A 23,417-nucleotide genomic window follows, 5' to 3' on the forward strand; every position below is an offset into this window, starting at 1 on the left:
TACAAATTAAAAATTCATGACTGAATCTGACTTTCTCTTCTTTTATAATTACAATTAAGTGAAAAATACACAGTGATTTTAAGTGATATTTTTCCAATGGGTTTGGCATGGTGAATGAAAGTTTGAAGCTCTATATTACCATCGATTTTATGGTTGGCGTTGTCATCACTAGCGTGTATTCCACGCCCTGCCTTAAGGCCAGCGAACCAGTAGCCGCGCTCCTTGAGTCCTTTCTTCAGCTCCTCCCAACTGATGTGTTGGTCATGGTTGGTATCAATTTTTGCAATCCACTGCCTTAATGCTTCATCAGTCTTCTCTGTATTATGATCCTAATCTTGACCTGGATTCAACTTCACCGTTGCACATTAAATGCGCAGCACTGTGCTGTCAAGTGCCAATAGGTCGAGATTCGACTATCCATCTTGCTTTTAACCATCTGCGAGATGGTCGATCGAGATCAAAATCTCGACCGCTTGCAGCACAAGCTGCGCATTAATTCAAGTCTGCCCGTCTTGACCTTGTTGGGTCAGTATAGGTCAAACAATCAAGCACTTACCTAGATCTTGATCCTAACCTCAAAACAACAAAACAATTCTTAGTTTCCACATTCCTGCACTGTATATACCTTAAGAAATCCTATAGGGTGGCACGATTAAGCTAGGCCAAGTGTAAGAACTCAACCTTGACAAGGCAAAAATTTCATCTCTAATTGATACTCATGGCTAGAGTTTTGAGCTTGGGTCCTGTTCGATCTCGGGAAAGGCCAGGATAGTTGGAGCCATCAAGGCCAAAGTTGCATCATCATAATTTTGGCTAATGCATTCTGAGAGAGGTATGAGTGACTATAACCCTCTTCTCCATTGATAAAAAAACCCATCTCATCGTGAATATAGCAAATCCCATCAAACCACATAAAATCTTATACGTATTCATTGTGAGTGTTATTTGTGATCTCCAAAAAAGTGTGTTATTTATGATCTCCATTACTTTGCAATGTTTTATATCATCATCAGTTCAAAGCACATCAGATTCGATCCGGCTGGTTCTTGGCTAATAAGCCAAGGCAGTGAATCATCTCTTAATACATAGGAGCAGCACTTCTCTTTGACGGCAGTGAATGTTGGGAACAAAAATTTATTGTGACTTCTCGTCTTCATCACCCTCGATGGTGATTCTTATTTTAGAGAGCTAATTTGGATGGATGTGGAACCTGAAATCATATTAGGGAAAGTGCAGAATTTCCCTAACAAAAGCATCCAGATCATTCATAGACGATCCTCCCTTCTCAATGGCTTTTTGACAAGCAGCTTGGAGTTCTCTAGACCTTCTTCTCATCTCTTTAGTTTCTTCTCTACTGCTGTCCATAAACCTCTGCACAGTCCTGGCAATATCTTCTCTCTTCACAACCTTATTTGCACCCTCATAGCCTTTCTCCTTCACCCTCCATCCAATTCTCAAGTCATCTGCAATTAACTTACCATTGGGCACTTGATCCCAAAAGATAGGAAAAGCAAGCACAGGAGTGCCTGCAAACACACTTTCTAAGGTTGAATTCCACCCACAATGACTCCAAAATCCTCCAACAGAAGAATGACAAAGGACCCTCAGCTGCTCACACCAAGGAATCACTAGACCCTTCTCACCGCTGGCCTTCTGTAGGCGTGAAGTGTCCTGCCGAGCAACCCACAAGAATGGAACTCCACTGTCATGTAACCCTGCAGCAATCTCATCCATCTGATCATTTGAAACTGATAGAAAGCTACCCAATGATACATACAAAACAGATCCTTCAGATTGAGAATCCAACCATTTGATATAGTAGTCTTCATTGATGATTTTCTGATCAACTTTGTTGTCATCTTTTGATAGTGTCATGTAAGGTATGGAGGGACCAACAGAGTACTGGAATTGAGAGTGCTGCCTTCAGAGCATCCGTGGATTGTGTATCAAGCTCATTAAAGGAAGTGAACAGAAGGCAGCTTGCTTTAGGTACCCAAGAGAAGGCTTCCAAGACTCGACCCAACCCGCTTCTACCTAGGCTAGTGTAGAATGTTGGCAGGTCTGCTAAGCAAATAGAAGAGATTCCCGGGATGTAATCAACATGTTCATGTCCCCTCTCTAGCACATAATAAAACCACATTTTAGGTTTTAGTAAATGAATAACATAAATAGCTGTTGTAAGCAGCAGCAGAGGCAGAGTTAGGATTCAACATGGGAGGTACAATGACCTTTCTACTCATTGTTTTTACCCTTTAAACTTTTCTCCAATAAAGTATAAAAGAGAGCAAGTGCTAATATTTCACAAAGAAAGAAGATGAGATAGAAAAATGGAAAAAAGTCAAAAAATGCTTTTATGAGAATTAAAAAAAAAAAAAGAAGGTCTAAGGGTAACTCTGCCCCCTAACTGCTATCACAGTTGGGATCCTCTACTTGAGGATTGAAAGAAAGTCTTTTTATTCAAAACCTTTCACCACACATTTTGGAGGATAGTAAACCTTAGAACATGAATAAAATGGATCATAAATGCGATGTGGGTTACCTTTTAAAGGGTCGGGATCACCTCACTGTTTGAAGAGAACAATGTGCTACCATGACACTTTCTAACCATACAAAAAGGGTAAGATTAACATGGAATCCACTAAGAGTCCCACCGTTAATCCATTTTGTTTCTCCCCAACCAAAAAAAAAAAGTTAATCCATTTTGTAGTATTTAGAGGTGGATTCCATTTTTTTTTTTTTTTTTTTTGGTTCAAGGATTCCATCTCTATTGTACAATGTCAAGAAAGCACTACTTGCCAACGCAAAGTTGTTCTAGTGGTTGAAACAAACATCTTTTAGTAAAGAGGTCGTGGGTTCAACTCTGCTGAGGCATATTAATATCCCTAACCCCTAATTTAATAAAGCCCCTTTGTACCAAAAATATAAAAACAAAAAAAAAAAAAAAAAAAAAAGCACTACTCACTTCTAAATATGAGGGAGAAGAATGTCAAGAAAAGCACTACTCAATTTTCTGTCCCAACCCCGGGACTCAAGCAAAAACACAATTGTCTGTCCCAAACCCGACTAAGTTATCTCCCCCCACAGGGAGCTGTGCTCCCCGACATCAGTTGACCGCGAATTACAAGGGGTCCACAGGGTTAAGAAAAATAAGATTTATTTTTTTATGTTTTATTATTTTTTATTTTGAACCGTACATAATTTATGATTGTAATGCCATACGTGGATCGCACCCCATAAGGGTGATGATCCACACCCGACTCAAGCCGCCTCGTGGTAATTTAAATTGAATTCCCACACCCACTCACCTACAAGGCTACACCTAACTTTTCGCCAAACACAGTTTGGTCGGTATCCAATCTACGAAAAAGGTCCCCCCGAATAAAAAAACTACGAAAAATGGTTTCCTTGAAAACGTATGGTTCACGGTGAAGCTGAAAGTGAAACAGGCATTACAGAAAAAGTTATATTTTATTATTTTATTATGATTCATCCAAGATTCCACCTATCCAAGCAAGTAAGACGAACAAGCCTGGGTGGGAGCGTGAATTATAAAAACCATTCCTAAACAGAATATTCTTTTATGATTTATAAGAGGCCGTTTAATTTAATGCCACGTTAATAGAATACTTTAATCCTAGTTTATGGGAATAATTAGCTGATAAACAAGATTCGTACCTGATAAGCTGGCAGGGAAATGTCCATTTTGGACAAGGAGATCAAAATGATAGAACACCGAAAAGACTAACGGCGACATGGTCCACAGCGACGCCACCGGAATATTCCTTCGATTCCCAACACCTACCGACCAAACCAAGTAAGTATCAGCTATAATGGCCGTCGCTGGAGTTTCTTCCTCTAGCTCATCCAGTAACTTCTCCAAAGGACCTTCCAGCTTCGTCGAGACGGCTTCAATAAACTCTGCAAATTTACCGGCACGGCCTTTCTCCGATGGTATGACGTTGGGAATGGAGCGAAAACGAATATTTGCTGGCTTTGGATCTGAACCAATGAAGCTCAGCCACTCTTCTGTGACCACGAAGGTGATGAGAATATCATCATCTTCACCGTTTCCTTTTTCTCTGGACGCTAGAAGCTTGCAGAGGTTCATCATAGGGTTGATGTGACCTCGACCTGGATACGGCATCGCAACAACGTGGCATGGTCGACGGATTTTGCTTGTTTCTGCTTCGATGGAACACATTATCGGGGGCGGAATCTGATGCTCAAAATCTGATCTGCAGAAACAGAGAACTAGGTTCTGGTTGAAAAAGAGTTACTCTGAGTGGAATTAGATCCAAATGACTGTGATAAACACTGATGAACCTAGGTCATCATCATCAGCAAATTTGTTGGTGTTGGGACCGTTTAAATACGTCACGCAACACTGACATTGAAAAGGCAATTTTCTTGCCGCAAAATTTGTGTTTGCTTTCGATGGATAAGGATTCCCTTTAATTCCTCTGCACCTATCTTCCCATTCCCATCAAAATCAAACATATGAAATGCATTGCGGATGTCTGTTGCCTGTATCCCAACTCCCTTGCGTTGAACATCCATGAATTCTTCGAAATCTATGAAACCATCTTTATCCAAATCAGCAACTTCAAATATCTTTTCTACTTCAGGCTCCACATTTGATCTCCCCAATGCCCTCAAAAATGAGCAATACTCTTCCATTGAAATTTTTCCATCCTTGTTAGCATCAAATTTATCAAAAATTCGCTTCATCTCATTCACATTTGGCTCAAAACCACATGACAGTCCAGAGTTTTGTCTGCAATTGAACGACATCAAGAAGGGAAGTTTTGGTTGCAACCTCTTTGAAACGCCATATTGGAAATCAAGTAAGCTCAGTCTGGACATTCTTTAACCTAACTGTTGGTGATATGAGTTCAAGAAACTATGACATCCGAACTTGCTCTCGTCCTTTAAATAGGTAAAGAACTTGAAGTGAGGAAATATAAATATTTATTCCTCGTAGTGTAGTCTTTGATGAGAAATTTTGTCCACTTAGAGTATTGTATTGATGCAGAGGCCTCTTCTGATAGTTTGGGTATTTCAACATCTGATGGATGGGTGTCATATAAGGAACCTTCTCTTTCAGTTCCTGCAACCTGTGTTTCTAAATATTATCCTCTGCAACCATGGTTTAATGGTGAAGATGCTCCGGTGCATAATTCTGTTTTGTACAAGTGATGGGTCTACTGATTAAATTGTGGTGCTGGTACTTGTGTTGATGCTGCTTCTAATTCTGCTAATGTGACAAGTATGGATACTAGCCCACCTCATGGTGTTAATAATGGTTTTGGTTCAACTGTTTTAGCGACCCAGTTGGTTCTGGACCTGTTATTGTTTCTCAAAATAATGGTTCAAATTGGCTAGTGACCCTATTGTTGTTAGTGGCCTGTACAGGCTAAGTTAGCTGAGTCAAGCTGGTATTCTGCTATGAAAGAAGAAATGTGTGTTGTACCACAGAATAATGCATGATCACTTGTGCCAAAACATGATGATATGAATATTTTGTTACATGCAAATGGGTGTTTAAAACTAAGCTAGAAGCATATGGGTCTCGAGCGTGTGCACGGGGTGTAGCAACGGGTGAGCTGGTTAGAAGGCAGATTCAAATTGATCATTCATGTTCGTATTGTGGAGGCATTCAAATTGATCACGTGTGGTGCGGTACAACTATGGATCACATTGTTTTTGAGTGTCCGATTACAAACCGGGTATGGTTTGGTAGGCTCACTTACATACCATTCCACTGCTCGGGGAAGCCCCATTACTAACAGAATGGATTAAAAGTTGGTCCGCTATAAAAAGGATCAGAAAGGAGGTAAGCAAATCAATACTCAACCTATGTTCCTTTATTGTTTGGCACCTTTGGATTGCAAGAAACAACATGATTTTTGGGAGAAAACAAACTACCCCAAAAGAAATTATTGAGGCAGCCCAAAAAGAACATGCTGAATTTGAGGCAATCAAGACAATAGGAGGTGGAGAAGTGATAAATAATATTCAACCTGATGTGAATCAACAGCAATGGGAACCTCCGCCTCAAGGTAAATTAAAGTTGAATTCGACGTGTCTTGGTGTAAAGGAAGTGGCAAAGGTGGTGTAGTTCACTATGCGGAAATCATAAAGGAGAAATTTTACAAGCGGCTCCGAACCGGGGTGCTATGCAACCCTCGGTGGTGGAAGGGGAAGCTCTAGCTAGGAGCAGGTGGATTGATGTTTGCACTTCGGGGAAGACTCGTAATCATCTTTTGGTAGAGTCTGATTGTAAAATACTGGTCCAATACATAAACAGTGCTTCTAGTTCCCCTCCCCTATGCTTGGCTCCTCTGGTGGAGGATATTAGGGAGTTAAGCTCATCTTTCCTCTCATGCTCCTTTTGTTTTATTCCAAGAGCGATAAACGCAGTTGCGGATGCTCTTGCAAGGAGGGCCCTGTCGATCCCGTGTACAACGGTTTGGCCTATTTCCATTCCTTGGCTTCAGGAGTTATGCTCTCCGGCTTGCCTAGGGATAAATCGCCACGGGTTGGGTTGTTTTTTTCTTTCTTTCGGTTAATGGAAGTTTCTTACCAAAAAGAAAAAGCATATGGGTCTCTTGAGAAACTCAAAGCACGTTTAGTGGCTCACGGGTTTACACAGCAAGAAAGTGTGGACTTTTTTCTACCAGTTATAAACCGTCTACTCATGTTATAAAACTAGGTTTAATTTGGTTGGTTTGAGTGTTTCCACTATGTTACAATGGCCGCTTCAGCGACTCGATATAAAAAATGCATTTTTACACCGTAATTTGAGTATACTAGTTTATATGAGTTAACCTCAGAGTTTTGTTGCTTCTTCAGCCCTAACGATCACAATTGTTCGATTCTTCATCTCCTCTATCTTTGTTGACCAAAGTTCCTCTTTATCTCCTGTGTCTCCAGTAAAACCCTAGTCACTTTCTTTGATGAAAAGGGTCCCTATTTTTCATCTTCTCTATCTCCAGTTTCTATGATAGAACATTGGTTATCTTATGTATATCCAGTAAAACCCTAGCCACTTTCTTTGATGAAAAGGTTCCCTATTTTTCACCTTCTCTATCTCCAGTTTCTATGATAGAACATTGGTTGCTACTGTTTCTATTTCCAAACCAAAAATAAGTTGCTAATGTTTCTATTGCCACAAATAAATTTTATCAAATGTCCATAAAAATGTTTTAGCTTCTGAAAAGTCTAAAAGTGCTTCTTGAAGTAAAAACATTTGGTGGGTTATCAAATGGGTCCTAAAACCCCCTTCTTATTTTCCTTTTCAGCTTCTCATTTCCAAGTTAGGTATTCAACTTGAGGGGAGGTATTACGCGGTGATCTTCTTGGAAGAGTCCCATGTGATTCATGATTCCTCTAGTTACTCGTATTTTATACCAAAAAAAAATTACCATTATTTTGGTTCTATGTTGTTTCCTTTTCACATTTAGTCTTTCCCGAGTTTGAAACTGAGTCAAGTCTTTTTCGACTTTGAAATTGAGTCAAGTCTTTTTTATGCATTATAAAGTTTTCAAATATATGATAATAAAAAATTATTGAGTTCATTGAGCTCAGTCATGTCTTCTCAGTTCATCATTTTATATATATATTTGGTAAAAACTAAATAATTAAAATTACAAAGCTTCCAAAGAATCACACGACTTGGAATTTCCTATGACTAGAATCCCACAACTAGGGTCTAGTAACCTGCAACTCTGAAAACTCTTTTCTGTTCATAGTTCCAACAACCTTGTTTAGCACTCTGCTTTGTTTTCTTATCATATATGGTAATTAAGCCAAGTGGAATAAGTTTTGAAAAGCAACAGAGAAAGAGTGAGAGATCTGTAAATATGAATGTGTAAATTACACATAATAATCTTATTTTTCATGATTGAATCTGACTTTTTCTTCTTTTATAATTACAATTAAGTGGAAAATACACAGTGATTAGTTAAGTGATATTTTTCCAATGGGTCTTGGAATGGTGAATGAAAGTTTGAAGCTCCATATTACCATCAATTTTATGGTTGGCGTTGCGATCACTAGCGTGTATTCCACGCCCTCTCTTCAGCTCCTCCCAACTGATTTGTTCGTCATGGTTGGTATCAATTTTTGCAATCCACTGCCTTAATGCTTCATCAGTCTTTTCTATATTATGATCCTAATCTTGACCTGGATTCAACTTCACTGTTGCACATTAAATGCGCAGCACTGTGCTGCCAAGTGCCAATAGGTCGAGATTCGACTATCCATCTCATCTTGCTTTTAACCATCTGCGAGATGGTCGATCGAGATCAAAATCTCGAACCGCTTGCAGCACATGCTGCGCATTAATTCAAGTCTGCCCGCCCTGTCTTGACCTTGTTGGGTCGGTATTGGTCAAACAGTCAACACTTACCTAGATCTTCAACAAAACAATTCTTAGTTTCCACATTCCTGCACCGTATATAGTATATACCTTAAGAAATCCTATAGGGTGGCACGATTAAGCTAGGCCAAGTGTTAGAACTCAACCTTGACAAGACAAAAATTCCCTCTCTAATTGATACTCATGGCTAGAGTTTTGAGCTTGGGTCCTGTTCGATCTCAGGAAAGGCCAGGATAGCTGGAGCCATCAAGGCCAAAGTTGCATCATCATAATTTTGGCTAATGCATTCTGAGAGAGGTATGAGTGACTATAACCCTCTTCTCCATTGATAAAAACAAAACCCATCTCATCGTGAATATAGCAAATCCCATCAAACCACATAAAATCTTATACGTATTTATTGTGAGTGTTATTTGTGATCTCCAAAAAAGTGTCATTTATGATCTCCATTACTTTGCAACGTTTTATATCATCATCAGTTCAAAGCACATCAGATTCGATCCGGCTGGTTCTTGGCTAATAAGCCAAGGCAGTGAATCATCTCTTAATACATAAGGAGCAGCACTTCTCTTTGTCGGCAGTGAATGTTGGGAACAAAAATTCATTGTGACTTCTCGTCTTCATCACCCTCGATGGTGATTCTTATTATAGAGAGCTAATTTGGATGGATGTGGAACCTGAAATCATATTAGGGAAAGTGCAGAATTTCCCTAACAAAAGCATCCAGGTCATTCATAGACGATCCTCCCTTCTCAATGGCTTTTTGACAAGCAGCTTGGAGTTCTCTAGACCTTCTTCTCATCTCTTTAGTTTCTTCTCCACTGCTGTCCATAAACCTCTGCACAGTCCTGGCAATATCTTCTCTCTTCACAACCTTATTTGCACCCTCATAGCCTTTCTCCTTCACCCTCCATCCAATTCTCAAGTCATCTGCAATTAACTTACCATTGGGCACTTGATCCCAAAAGATAGGAAAAGCAAGCACAGGAGTGCCTGCAAACACACTTTCTAAGGTTGAATTCCACCCACAATGACTCCAAAATCCTCCAACAGAAGAATGACAAAGGACCCTCAGCTGCTCACACCAAGGAATCACTAGACCCTTCTCACCACTGGCCTCCTGCAGGCGTGAAGTGTCCTGCCGAGCAACCCACAAGAATGGAACTCCACTGTCATGTAACCCTGCAGCAATCTCATCCATCTGATCATTTGAAACTGATAGAAAGCTACCCAATGATACATACAAAACAGATCTTTCAGATTGAGAATCCAACCATTTGATATAGTAGTCTTCATTGATGATTTTCTGATCAACTTTGTTGTCATCTTTTGATAGTGTCATGTAAGGTATGGAGGGACCAACAGAGTATACTGGAATTGAGAGTGCTGCCTTCAGAGCATCCGTGGATTGTGTATCAAGCTCATTAAAGGAAGTTAACAGAAGGCAGCTTGCTTTAGGTACCCAAGAGAAGATTTCCAAGACTCGACCCACCACGCTTCTACCTGGGCTAGTGAAGAATGTTGGCAGGTCTGCTAAGCAAATAGAAGAGATGCCCGGGATGTAATCAACATGTTCATGTCCCCTCTCTAGCACATGATAAAACCACATTTTAGGTTTTAGTAAATGAAGAACATAAAATAGCTGTTGTAAGCAGCAGAGGCAGAGTTAGGATTCAACATGGGAGGTACAATGACCTTTTTATCCATTGTTTTTACCCTTTAAACGTTTCTCCAATAAGGTATAAAGAGAGCAAGTGCTAATATTTCACACTGTAAAGAAGATGAGATAGAGAAGGGGGGAAAAAGTCAAAAACAATGCTTTTAAGAGAATTATAAAAAAAGTCCAAGGGTAACTCTATCCCTCTAACTGCTATCACAGCTGGGATCCTCTACTTGAGGAGTGAAAGAAAGTATTTTTATTCACAACCTTTCACCACACATTTAGGAGGATAGTACACCTTAGAACACGAATAAAATAGATCATAAATGCGAAGTGGGTTACCTTTTAAATTTTGTAGTATTTAGAGGTGGATTCCATTTTTTTTTTTTTTTTTTTGTTCAAAGATTACATCTCTATTGTACAATATCAAGAAAGCACTACTTGCCAACGCAGAGATGTTCTAGTGGTTGAAACCAACCCTCTTAGTGAAGAGGTCGTTGGTTCGACTTTGCTGAGGTGTATTAATACCCTATCCCCCGGCTTAATAAAGCCCCTTTGTACAAAAAAAAAAACACTATTCACTTCTAAATATGTGGGAGAGGAATGTCAAGAAAGCACAATTGTCTATCCCAACCCCAACTCAAGCGAATCCGGGTTGTCTCCCCTGACAGAGAGCACAGAGTGCTCCACGACATCTGTTGACCATGAATTACAAGGATTCCACAAGGTTAAGGATATGAGATTTATTTTTTTATGTTTTATTATTTTTTATATTTGAACCCCACATAATTTATGGTTGTAACGCCATATGTGGATCACACCCCATCAAGGGTGATGATCCACACCCGACTCAAGCTCCCTCGTGGTAATTTAAAGTGAATTCCCACACCTACTCACCTACAAGGCTACACCTAACTTTTCACCAAGCTCACTTAGGTCGGTATCCAATCTACGAAAAAGTGTCTCACCAAATACAAAACTAAGAAAAATCGTTTCCTTGGAAACGTATGATTCACAGTGAAAGTGAAACTGGCATGACAGAAAAAGTTAAATTTTATGCAAACGGTGGTATGTTAAAGCGGTTAAAGACCCAACTTCCCAAGGGGAGATCTTGGGTTTGCACCCACTTGGCGGCATTACTATAAAATCTCCCCCCAACAAAGTAAATCGTGGTACGCGCAAACTGTCCTAAGACGAGCAAGCCTGGATCAGTGGGTGGAAGCGTGAAAGTAAAAACCATTTCTAAACAGAATATTCTTTTATGATTTATAAGTAGCAGTTTAATTTAATGCCACGTTAATAGAATACTTTAATCCTAGTTTATGGGAATAATTAGCTGATAACAAGATTCGTACCTGATAAGCTGGCAGGGAAATGTCCATTTTGGACAAGGAGATCAAAATGATAGAACACCGAAAAGACTAACGGCGGCATGGTCCACAGCGACGCCACCGGAATATTCCTTCGATTCCCGACACCTACCGACCAAACCAAGTAAGTATCAGCTATAATGGCCGTCGCCGGAGTTTCTTCCTCTAGCTCATCCAGTAACTTCTCAAAAGGACCTTCCAGCTTCGTCGAGACGGCTTCAATAAACTCTGCAAATTTACCGGCACGGCCTTTCTCAGATGGTATGACATTGGGAATGGAGCGAAAACGAATATTTGCTGGCTTTGGATCTGAACCAATGAAGCTCAGCCACTCTTCTGTGACCACGAAGGTGATGAGAATATCATCATCTTCACCGTTTCCTTTTTCTCTGGACGCTAGAAGCTTGCAGAGGTTCATCATAGGGTTGATGTGACCTCGACCTGGATACGGCATCGCAACAACGTGGCATGGTCGACGGATTTTGCTTGTTTCTGCTTCGATGGAACCCATTATCGAGAGCGGAATCTGATGCTAAAAATCTGATCTGCAGAACTAGGTTCTGGTTGAGAAAGAGTTACTCTCAGTGGAATTAGACCCAAATGATTGATAAACACTGATGAACCTAGGTCTCATCAGCAAATTTGTTGGTGTTGGGACCCTTTAATACGTCACGCAACAGATATTGAACCGATAATTTTCTTGCCGCAAAATTTGTGTTTGCTTTCGATGGACAAGGATTGCTTGAAAATTTTGCGAATCTAGTACATGGATGGGAAATTATGTTGAAAACAATATGAAGCAAACTAAGGAGTTTCTTCTTTGGGTTGAAAAGCTAGTAAAAATTCGTCTGGCTTTAACTGGATAACTGGATAACTGGATAAGGAACACATTTCATGGTACAAGGAAGTCTAACAACTAATGGTTCATTTCAAATAGGTTTCATGGTATGGGTCATCATCTTAATGAACTCATGTTAGAACCAATAGACTAGAGATCAATTACAGAATCAAGAAGAAATAAATATATAAAATATTCTTTATGTCAGAATCACTTACCCGAATGTAGTAGAATGAGCGAAAGGAAAAACAGCACGAACTTTCACAGAGTGAGTTGAGGTGTACGAAATGTACTTTTCCTTAAGGTATTTGAACGCCCCCTTTATGCTGAGTTGAGGTGTACGAACTGTACTTTTCCTTAAGGTATTTGAACGCCCCCTTTATGCTGATGGGTTTGACCTTGACGTTCTTACCTCCAAAATACAACAACTCTTAGATCCGAAGGCAGCACTCCAACGGAGTCTACTTGCAAAAGAGATCCGAAGGTAATACACAGCACCGAATGAATAAAACAAAAGAAGGAATTTTCTAACACTAGATTTTCGAAATTCTGTTTTTCACCAAAAACGGAATGGCCTCTTGTTCAGAACTTAACCTCTATTTACTGACTCGTATGGACACCTTCAGAGGGCTGCATATTTAATGACTCGTATGGTCACCTTCGAGGGTCGCAGAGAGTTGTAAGGTCACTGTATGACCTCTCTACTGCAAAACCCAAAGCCGGGTTTTTTAGATCCATGACCCGCTTTCTAGATCCATGACCCACGACCCATCATAGACAACTTAATATTATTTATACAATACTAAGGTGCCCCATGGCTTGGTTAGACTAGGGTCTACGGACCACTACCGCAACCACGCCCGACTTGGTCCAGCTCGTTGCATACGCGTGATCCACACATAGCTCTCTACCAGCATACACCCCACTTAGGAGCTATATACGATTATATAATCATATAATCATTAGCTCCATCCGATGTGGGACTAAACGCATATGGTAATCTAAATCACCTAATATACATCCAGAAGAGTCCTATAGAAACAAGAGTCCTAAAACAAAACTAGGGAGATAGAATTTTAATGATTTTGAAACTTATCTAAATAGTATATTATATTATATTATATATTTTTTAAAACAAAATCCAACAACTCATCCATGTCAATAAAGCCATCTCCATTCGCATCAACTCCTCTCACCATCTTCATGCAGTCCTTGGGGCTGCATCTTTCTCCCAGCTTCTTAAGAATTCCCTTTAATTCCTCTGCACCTATCTTCCCATTCCCATCAAAATCAAACATATGAAATGCATTGCGGATGTCTGTTCCCTGTATCCCAACTCCCTTGCGTTGAACATCCATGAATTCTTCGAAATCTATGAAACCATTCTTTATCCGAATCAGCAACTTCAAATATCTTTTCTACTTCAGGCTCCACATTTGATCTCCCCAATGCCCCAAAAAATGAGCAATACTCTTCCATTGAAATTTTTCCATCCTTGCTAGCATCAAATTTATCAAAAACTCGCTTCATCTCATTCACATTTGGCTCAAAAGCACATGACAATCCAGAGTTTTGTCTCAGGTTGAACGACCTCAAGAAGGGAAGTTTTGGTTGCAACCTCTTTGAAACGCCAATTGGAAATCAAGTAAGCTCAGTCTGGACATTCTTTAACCTAAATGTTGGTGATAAGAGTGTTCAAGAAAACTATGATATCCGAACTTGCTCTTGTCCTTTAAATAGGTAAAGAACTTGAAGTGAGGAAATATAAATATTTATTCCTCGTAGTGTAGTCTTTGATGAGAAATTTTGTCCACTTAGAGTATTGTATTGATGCAGAGGCCTCTTCTGGTAGTTTGGGTATTTCAACATCTAATGGATGGGTGTCATATAAGGAACCTTCTCTTTCAGTTCCTGCAAACTGTGTTTCTAAATATTATCCTCTGCAACCATGGTTTAATGGTGAAGATGCTCCGGTGCATAATTCTGTTTTGTACAAGTGATGGGGTCTACTGATTAAATTGTGGTGCTGGTACTTGTGTTGATGTTGCTTCTAATTCTGCTAATGGTACTTGTGTCCACTAGCCCACTTCATGGTGTTAATAATGGTTTTGGTTCAAGTGTTTTAGTGACCTAGTTGGTTCTGGACCTATTATTGTTTTTCAAAATAATGGTTCAAATTGGCTAGTGACCCTGTTAGGACCCTAGGATGAGAGGCCTTGTGGAATGAGGGTTAGTTAGGGTTATTTGAAATAATAAATAGAGGGAAAGAGGGAAGGAAGATCTTTGTTTTTGGTAAACAGAGGGAAGGAAGATCATGGAATGTTAGGACCCTAGGATGAGAGGCCTTGTGGAATGAGGGTTAGTTAGGGTTATTTGAAATAATAAATAGAGGGAAAGAGAGAAGGAAGATCATCGAATTTTGGAGAGTCTTGTGGGCAGCCGTAGGCTGAGGGAACACCGTGAGGTGTGGGGGTGACTGGCACCATAGAAACCAGTGTTATCTTGTTATTTCTTGCATTCTTGTATGAATTTTTGGGAAATATTATTAGGGTTTCATCAATTGGTATCAGAGCTGTAACGATCCAGGGAGGTGATGGCAGTGCCTTCGTTTTCCGGTGAAGGAGGAATTCAGAGATGGATTTTAGAGGTTCTTCTCTTTTGCTGGGAGAACCAGATCGAGGAAGAGTAGTGGTTGGGGGTAGCGATCCAACATCTGGAAGGAAAGGCACTTGACTGGATCTATCACAAGAATTAGACGGCATTTTCTTGGACGGGATTCAAAGAAGCCCTGGGGTGTGAGTTTAGCGACGGGATACAACCGACGTCAAATTTGGAGATAGACAACAACCAGGTTGAGAAGTATCGAATGAAGGATGAAGTACTGATGGCTACGGAAGTCACGCATCACCAAACGTGGAGCAAAAATATGAAGATAGGATTGAGTGAAGATACCTACCGGACCAAAGTGGAGGAACAATATTCTGCTATAAAATCGAGATGCTGAAGTGAAGAAGCATAGAAGGAGGCCAGGTACAATCGACAGCAAGTTGCAAAGCGGCCAAAAATTCTATTCGCAGGAAAGGAAGAAGACGGTGGAGTTTTAGGGTTTTTGAGGTTGGTTCGGCTCAATCCAAACCGGTCAATCAATTTGGTTCAAACATTAAGGGCCAAGGAGCTTCTAATTCAGGCCCAATTCAGGTATGCTTAGAATCAGATTTAGAGCCCAAGAGATCCAAGTTCAAAGATTGGGCCATACGTTTTCCTAAGAAACCCCCTTGGGCCCAGCCCATCGTATTTCATTAACTCAATATCCAACCCATTTTTGTTAACTCATGATTTTAAGTGTTCATGTCTAGCCCATTTAATAGAATTATTTTGGGCCCATTACAGTTTCATAACCCAAAACCTAATCCCTACAATCAAACCAACGATCAGCCCATTACTCTTCACCCATGGGTTTAAGTATTTGGACCTTACTCCTTTTCAGCATTTCGTATACCCAAAATCCTAGCCTTTTCAGCATTTCTTTAAACCCAAATAACTCAAACGGGTCAAAACCCAAACCCAAACTAAGCCTGAACCAAGAACTTGTCAGAAAATGGTCCAACCGAACCAACAAGTTGGGAAACCATCGTCTTCAACCTCTGAACTTCAGAATAGAAAAGGGAGGCAGCAAGGTTGGGGCTCCAGCGATTGAGGAATCATCGTCTTCCAACAGCTATACACGCAGGCTCCTTGAGATGCAGCGGTGCGATAGGGATTAATTTTGTTGCAAGAAAAAAAAAAAAGAAAAAAAAAAAAAAAAGAAAAAAGAAAAGAAGAAGAAGAAGAAGAAAAAACCCTAGGATGAGAGGCCTTGTGGAATGAGGGTTAGTTAGGGTCATTTGAAATAATAAATAGAGGGAAAGAGGGAAGGAAGATCATGGAATGTTTGGACCCTAAGATGAGAGGCCTTGTGAAATGAGGGTTAGTTAGGGTTATTTGAAATAATAAATAGAGGGAAAGAGGGAAGGAAGATCATCGAATTTTGGAGAGTATTGTGGGCAGCCATAGGCTGAGGGAACACCGTGAGGTGTGGGGGGTGACTAGCACCATAGAAACCAGTGTTATCTTGTTATTTCTTGCATTCTTGTATGAATTTTTGAGAAATATTATTAGGGTTTCATCAGACCCTATTGTTGTTAGTGGCCCAATGAATTGGTTCAAATGTTACAAATGACCCTTCTACTGTTAGTGGGTCTATGCAATGTTGGGCCTTTGATAGTCAAATAACATTCTATGGTCACACGGGCTCGGGCTGGTATACATAAGCCCAACCCACGTTTTGCTTTGGTTGTTAGTGATATTCCTAGTGAGCCTCGTTCTGTACAGGCTAAGTTAGCTCACTCAAGCTGGTATTCTGCTATGAAAGAAGAAATGTGTGTTGTACCACAGAATAATGCATGATCTCTTGTGCCAAAACATGATGATATGAATATTTTGTTACATGCAAATGGGTGTTTAAAACTAAGCTAAAAGCATATGGGTGTCTTGAGAAACTCAAAGCACATTTAGTGGCTCACGGGTTTACACAGCAAGAAAGTGTGGACTTTTTTGAAACGTTTACTCATGTTATAAAACTAGGTTTAATTTGGTTGGTTTGAGTGTTTCCACTATGTTACAATGGCTGCTTCAGCGACTCAATATTAAAAATGCATTTTTACACCGTAATTTGAGTATACTAGTTTATATGAGTTAACCTCAGAGTTTTGTTGCTTCTTCAGCCCTAACGATCACAATTGTTTGATTCTTCATCTCCTCTATCTTTGTTGACCAAAGTTCATCTTTATCTTCTGTATCTCCAGTAAAACCCTAGCCACATTCTTTGATGAAAAGGGTCCCTATTTTTCATCTTCTCTATCTCCAGTTTCTATGATAGAACATTGGTTATCTTTTGTATCTCCATAAAACCCTAGCCACTTTCTTTGATGAAAAGGTTCCCTATTTTTCATCTTCTCTATCTCCAGTTTCTATGATAGAACATTGGTTGCTACTGTTTCTATTTCCAAAAATAAGTTGCTATTGTTTCTACTGCCACAAATAAATTTTATCAAATGTCCATAAAAATGTTTTAGCTTCTGAAAAGTCTAAAAGTGCTTCTTGAAGTAAAAACATTTGGTGGGTTATCAAATGGGTCCTAAAACCTCTTCTTAGTTTCCTTTTCAGCTTCTCATTTCAAAGTTAGGTATTCAACTTGAGGGGAGGTATTACACGGCGATCTTCTTGGAAGAGTCCCATGTGATTCGTGATTCCTCTAGTTACTCGTATTTTATACCAAAAAAAATTACCAGTATTTTGGTTCTATGTTGTTTCCTTTTCACATTTAGTCTTTCCCAAGTTTGAAACTGAGTCAAGTCTTTTCCGACTTTGAAATTGAGTCAATCTTTGTTTATGCATTATAAAGTTTTCAAATATATGATAAGAAAAAAATAATTGAGTTTATTGAGCTCAGTCATGTCTTCTCAATTCATCATTTTATATATATATATATTTGAAAAAAAAACTAAATAATTAAAATTACAGAGCTTCCAAAGAATCACACAACTTGGAATTTCCTATGACTAGAATCCCACAACTAGGGTCTAGTAACTACAACTCTAAAAACTCTTTTCTATTCATAGTTCCAACTGTTGGAATATGCTCTTTGAGCATGAGTGAATGTGAATGAAAATCATTCATATGAAGAGTTTGTGGAAATAAATGTATGGAATACTTATGGACTTTTGGGTGTTTCATCTCCCAGGGTGAGTTCATGAATGGGGGTCATGAGACCTTTTATTTCCTAACAACAAACTTCTCATTTCCCTAGGATAATTATAGAGGATTTTGGGGACTCTTGATTTCCAAAGAAACTTCTCGTTTCTAGCTTGGTTGTTAATGTCTAAAGCTTTTCATTTCCATAACTTAATTCATTAAGTTTGGGAATAAGTGACTATGGCTTTTCATATTTCAAGCTAATTAAAGAGATATTGATCTCATCTATAAATAGGGATCCCTCCTTGATGAAGATGGTTGTTGTTTTGGGATATTTTCTTTCTTGTATTTGAAGAATTTTGCTAAAGAGTTTTGAAAGTTTTCATAGTGTTTTGTGGTTCTTGTTAATGGTTGATTGAAGAAGGTTGATTGAAGCTCTTCCTTCGACAAGAAGAAAGTTCTGCGTTAATTCCTTCTTTCTATTTTAGAGTCTTGCTAAAGTTCTTTGAGTCCTGTTATTTTGTGGTGTTCCGATGATAGAAAAAAGGCACTTAACAAGTTCGTCGTAGCGGTTTACTTTGTGCTAAGTATTCCATTGTTCGTTGTTGTATCATGGGAGACAAACATCCATTGAATCCTCAAGCACACTGTGGAGGGAACAAATCTGTTTTAAGGAAAGCGTCTGACGCACCTCGACGGTTTTCCTTTACTCTTCTTTTTCGGTTCCAGTTCTGTCTTTCCGGATCTTTCCTTAATTCTTTATTCCCCTTATTATATTATCAATTTTGGCTAACATCAACAACCTTGTTCAGCACTCTGCTCTATTTTCTTATCATATATGGTAATTAAGCCAAGTGGAATGAGTTTTGAAAAGCAAACACACAGAGAGAGGGAGAGTGAGAAATCTGTAAATATGAATGTGTAAATTACACATAATAATCTTATTTTTCAAATCAGAGAAAATTGTTACAAATTAAAATTTCATGACTGAATCTGACTTTTTCTTCTTTTATAGTTACAATTAAGTGAAAAATACACAGTGATTAATTAAGTGATATTTTTCAAATGGGTCTTGGCATGGTGAATGAAAGTTTGAAGCTCTATATTACTATCAATTTTATGGTTGGCGTTGCAATCATTAAATGCGCAGCACTGTGCTGCCAAGTGCCAATGGTCGAGATTGAAATCTCAACCTAGATTTCAATTTCGACTATCCATCATGCTTTTAACCATCTACGAGATGGTCGATCGAGATCAAAATCTCCACCGCTTGCAATACATGCTGCGCATTAATTCAAGTCTGCCCGTCCTAACCTATTGGGTCAGTATAGGTCAAACAGTCAACACTTACCTAAATCTTGATCCTAACCTCAAAACAACAAAACAATTTTTAGTTTCCACATTCCTGCACTGTATATACCTTAAGAAATCCTATAGGGTGGCACGATTAAGCTAGGCCAAGTGTAAGAACTCAACCTTGACAAGGCCACAATTTCATCTCTAATTGATACTCATGGCTAGAATTTTGAGCTTGGGTCCTGTTCGATCTCAGGAAAGGCCAGGATAGCTGGAGCCATCAAGGCCAAAGTTGCATCATCATAATTTTGGCTAATGCATTCTGAGAGAGGTGTGAGTGACAATAACCCTCTTCTCCATTGCTACAAAACAGAACCCATCTCATCGTGAATATAGCAAATCCAATCAAACCACATAAAATCTTATACGTATTCATTGTAAGTGTTATTTGTGATTTCCAAAAAAGTGTGTTATTTATGATCTCCATTACTTTGCAATGTTTTATATCATCATCAGTTCAAAGCTATCAGATTCGATCTGGCTGGTTCTTGGCTAATAAGCCAAGGCAGTGAATCATCTCTTAATACATACGAGCAGCACTTCTCTTTGACGGCAGTGAATGTTGGGAACAAAAATTTATTGTGACTTCTCGTCTTCATCACCCTCGATGGTGATTCTTATCATAGAGAGCTAATTTGGATGGATGTGGAACCTGAAATCATATTAGGGAAAGTGCAGAATTTCCCTAACAAAAGCATCCAGATCATTCATAGACGATCCTCCCTTCTCAATGGCTTTTTGACAAGCAGCTTGGAGTTCTCTAGACCTTCTTCTCATCTCTTTAGTTTCTTCTCCACTGCTGTCCATAAACCTCTGCACAGTCCTGGCAATATCTTCTCTCTTCACAACCTTATTTGCACCCTCATAGCCTTTCTCCTTCACTCTCCATCCAATTCTCAAGTCATCTGCAATTAACTTACCATTGGGCACTTGATCCCAAATGATAGGAAAAGCAAGCACAGGAGTGCCTGCAAAAACACTTTCTAGGGTTGAATTCCACCCACAATGACTCCAAAATCCTCCAATAGAAGAATGACAAAGGACCCTCAACTGATTACACCAAGGAATCACTAGACCCTTCTCACCGCTGACCTCCTGCAGGCGTGAAGTGTCCTGCCGAGCAACCCACAAGAATGGAACTCCACTGTCATGTAACCCTGCAGCTATCTCATCCATCTGATCATTTGAAACTGATAGAAAGCTACCCAATGATACATACAAAACAGATCCTTCAGATTGAGAATCCAACCATTTGATATAGTAGTCTTCATTGATGATTTTCTGATCGACTTTGTTGTCATCTTTTGATAGTGTCATGTAAGGTATGGAGGGACCAACAGAGTATACTGGAATTGAGAGTGCTGCCTTCAGAGCATCCATGGATTGTGTATCAAGCTCATTAAAGGAAGTGAACAGAAGGCAGCTTGCTTTAGGTACCCAAGAGAAGATTTCCAAGACTCGACCCACCACGCTTCTACCTAGGCTAGTGAAGATTGTTGGCAGGTCTGCTAAGCAAATAGAAGAGATTCCCGGGATGTAGTCAACATGTTCATGTCCCCTCTCTAGCACATAATAAAACCACATTTTAGGTTTTAGTAAATGAACATAAATAGCTGTTGTAAGCAGCAGCAAGAGGCAGACTTAGGATTCAACATGGGAGGTACAATGACCTTTCTACCCATTGTTTTTACCCTTTAAACATTTCTCCAATAAAGTATAAAAGAAAGCAAGTGCTAATATTTCACACTGGAAAGAAGATGAGATAGAGAAGGAAAAAAAAAGTCAAAAAAATGCTTTTATGAGAATTAAAAAAAAAAAGAAGTCCAAGGGTAACTCTGCCCCTAACTGCTATCACTATTGGGATCCTTATTGAGGAGTGAAAGAAAGTCTTTTTATTCACAACCTTTCACCACACATTTAGGAGGATAATACACCTAAGAACACAAATAAAATGGATCATAAATGCGAGGTGGGTTACCTTTTAAAGGATCAGGATCACCTCACTGTTTGAAGAAAACAATGTGCTACCATGACACTTTCTAACCATACAATAAGGGTAAGATTCACGTGGAATCCACTAAGAGTCCCACCGTTAATCCATTTTGTTTCTCCCCAACCAAAAAAACAAGTTAATCCATTTTGTAGTATTTAGAGGTGGATTTCATTTTTTATTTTTATTTTTTTGGTTCAAGGATTCCATCTCTATTGTACAATGTCAAGAAAGCACTACTTGCCAACACAGAGCTGTTCTAGTGGTTGAAATCAACACCTCTTAGTGATGAGGTCATAGGTTCGACTCTGTTGAGGCATATTAATATCCCTATCCCTATTTAAGCTTAATAAAGCTTAAGCCCCTTTGTACCCAAAAGAAAAAAAATTACTCACTTCTAAAAATGTGGGAGAGTAATGTCAAGAAAGCACAATTGTCTGTCCCAACCCCAACTCAAGCGAATCCGGGTTGTCTCCCCTGACAGAGAGCATAGAGTGTTCCCCGACATCTGTTGATCATGAATTACAAGGAATCCACAGGGTTAAGGAAATGAGATTTATTTTTTTATGTTTTATTATTTTTTATTTTTGAACCCCACATAATTTATGATTGTAACACCATATGTGGATCGCACCCCATCAGGGGTGATGATCCACGCTCAACTCAAGCCGCCTCATGGTAATTTAAAGTGAATTCCCACACCTACTCACCTACAAGGCTACACCTAACTTTTCACCAAACTCACTTAGGTCGGTTTTTTTTTTTTTTTTTTTTTTTTTTGCCAAAACAAAAAAGCAGCGATTATATTAACCTATACAAACGAGAGGAATCCACAATAAACAAAAGTGTATATCCCACCAAGATCCACTTAGGTCGGTATCCAATCAACAAAAAAAAAGTCTCCCCAAATAAAAAACTAAGAAAAATGGTTTCCTTGAAAACGTATGATTCACGGTGAAAGTGAAACTGGCATGACAGAAAAAGTTAAATTTTATTATTTTATTATATTCGTCCAAGATTCCACCTATCCAAGTAAGACGAACAAGCCTGGGTCATTGGGTGGAACTGTGGAAGCGTGAAAGTTAAAAACTATTTCTAAACAGAATATTCTTTTATGATTTATAAGTAGCAGTTTAATTTAATGCCACGTTAATAGAATACTTTAATCCTACTTTATGGGAATAATTAGCTGATAACAAGATTCGTACCTGATAAGCTGGCAGGAAAATGTCCATTTTGGACAAGGAGATCAAAATGATAGAGCACCGAAAAGACTAACGGCGACATGGTCCACAGCGACGCCACCGGAATATTCCTTCGATTCCCGACACCTACCGACCAAACCAAGTAAGTATCAGCTATAATGGCCGTCGCTGGAGTTTCTTCCTCTAGCTCATCCAGTAACTTCTCAAAAGGACCTTCCAGCTTCGTCGAGACGGCTTCAATAAACTCTGCAAATTTACCGGCACGGCCTTTCTCCGATGGTATGACGTTGGGAATGGAGCGAAAACGAATATTTTCTGGCTTTGGATCTGAACCAATGAAGCTCAGCCACTCTTCTGTGACCACGAAGGTGATGAGAATATCACCATCTTCACCGTTTCCTTTTTCTCTGGACGCTAGAAGCTTGCAGAGGTTCATCATAGGGTTGATGTGACCTCGACCTGGATACGGCATCGCAACAACGTGGCATGGTCGACGGATTTTGCTTGTTTCTGCTTCGATGGAACCCATTATCGAGAGCGGAATCTGATGCTAAAAATCTGATCTGCAGAACTAGGTTCTGGTTGTGAAAGAGTTACTCTCAGTGGAATTAGACCCAAATGATTGATAAACACTGATGAACCTAGGTCTCATCAGCAAATTTGTTGGTGTTGGGACCCTTTAATACGTCACGCAACAGATATTGAACCGGTAATTTTCTTGCCGCAAAATTTGTGTTTGCTCTCGATGGACAAGGATTGCTGGAAAATTTTGCGAATCTAGTACATGGATGGGAAATTATGTTGAAAACAATATGAAGCAAACTAAGGAGTTTCTTCTTTGGGTTGAAAAGCTAGTACAAATTTGTCTGACTTTAACTGGATAAG

At 39.3% G+C, this 23,417-nt stretch overlaps 2 protein-coding genes and 3 pseudogenes across 3 annotated transcripts; all 5 read right to left on the minus strand.

Moving 5' to 3' along the window:
• Positions 1-234: 234 nt before the first annotated feature.
• On the minus strand, positions 235-5,180 carry LOC149017995 (UDP-glycosyltransferase 87A2-like; annotated as a pseudogene). The gene is made up of 2 exons (XR_016172881.1): positions 3,676-5,180; positions 235-2,118 (listed from the first exon to the last, which is right to left on the minus strand). The product of XR_016172881.1 is annotated as a UDP-glycosyltransferase 87A2-like (transcript).
• Positions 4,375-4,863, minus strand: LOC149017996 (calmodulin-like protein 30 pseudogene; annotated as a pseudogene).
• A 3,303-nt stretch (positions 5,181-8,483) lies between the features above and the next one.
• Positions 8,484-12,322, minus strand: LOC149017997 (UDP-glycosyltransferase 87A2-like). Its single transcript, XM_089152321.1, has 2 exons — positions 11,396-12,322; positions 8,484-9,967 (listed from the first exon to the last, which is right to left on the minus strand). Exons 1-2 carry the CDS (start codon positions 11,919-11,921, stop codon positions 9,069-9,071), a joined length of 1,425 nt encoding a protein of 474 aa, XP_089008447.1. The 5' UTR covers positions 11,922-12,322; the 3' UTR covers positions 8,484-9,068.
• Positions 12,323-12,339: 17 nt separating this feature from the next.
• Positions 12,340-14,207, minus strand: LOC149017998 (calmodulin-like protein 30; annotated as a pseudogene).
• A 5,081-nt stretch (positions 14,208-19,288) lies between these two features.
• LOC149017999 (UDP-glycosyltransferase 87A2-like) lies at positions 19,289-23,407 on the minus strand. The gene is made up of 2 exons (XM_089152322.1): positions 22,536-23,407; positions 19,289-20,899 (listed from the first exon to the last, which is right to left on the minus strand). Exons 1-2 carry the CDS (start codon positions 23,059-23,061, stop codon positions 20,001-20,003), a joined length of 1,425 nt encoding a protein of 474 aa, XP_089008448.1. The 5' UTR covers positions 23,062-23,407; the 3' UTR covers positions 19,289-20,000.
• Positions 23,408-23,417: the final 10 nt, after the last annotated feature.

The sequence above is a fragment of the Hakea prostrata genome, chromosome 4, assembly GCF_041222555.1.
Source record: "Hakea prostrata isolate BN-2017 chromosome 4, UWA_Hpros_2, whole genome shotgun sequence".
NCBI classification, from domain to species: domain Eukaryota; kingdom Viridiplantae; phylum Streptophyta; class Magnoliopsida; order Proteales; family Proteaceae; genus Hakea; species Hakea prostrata.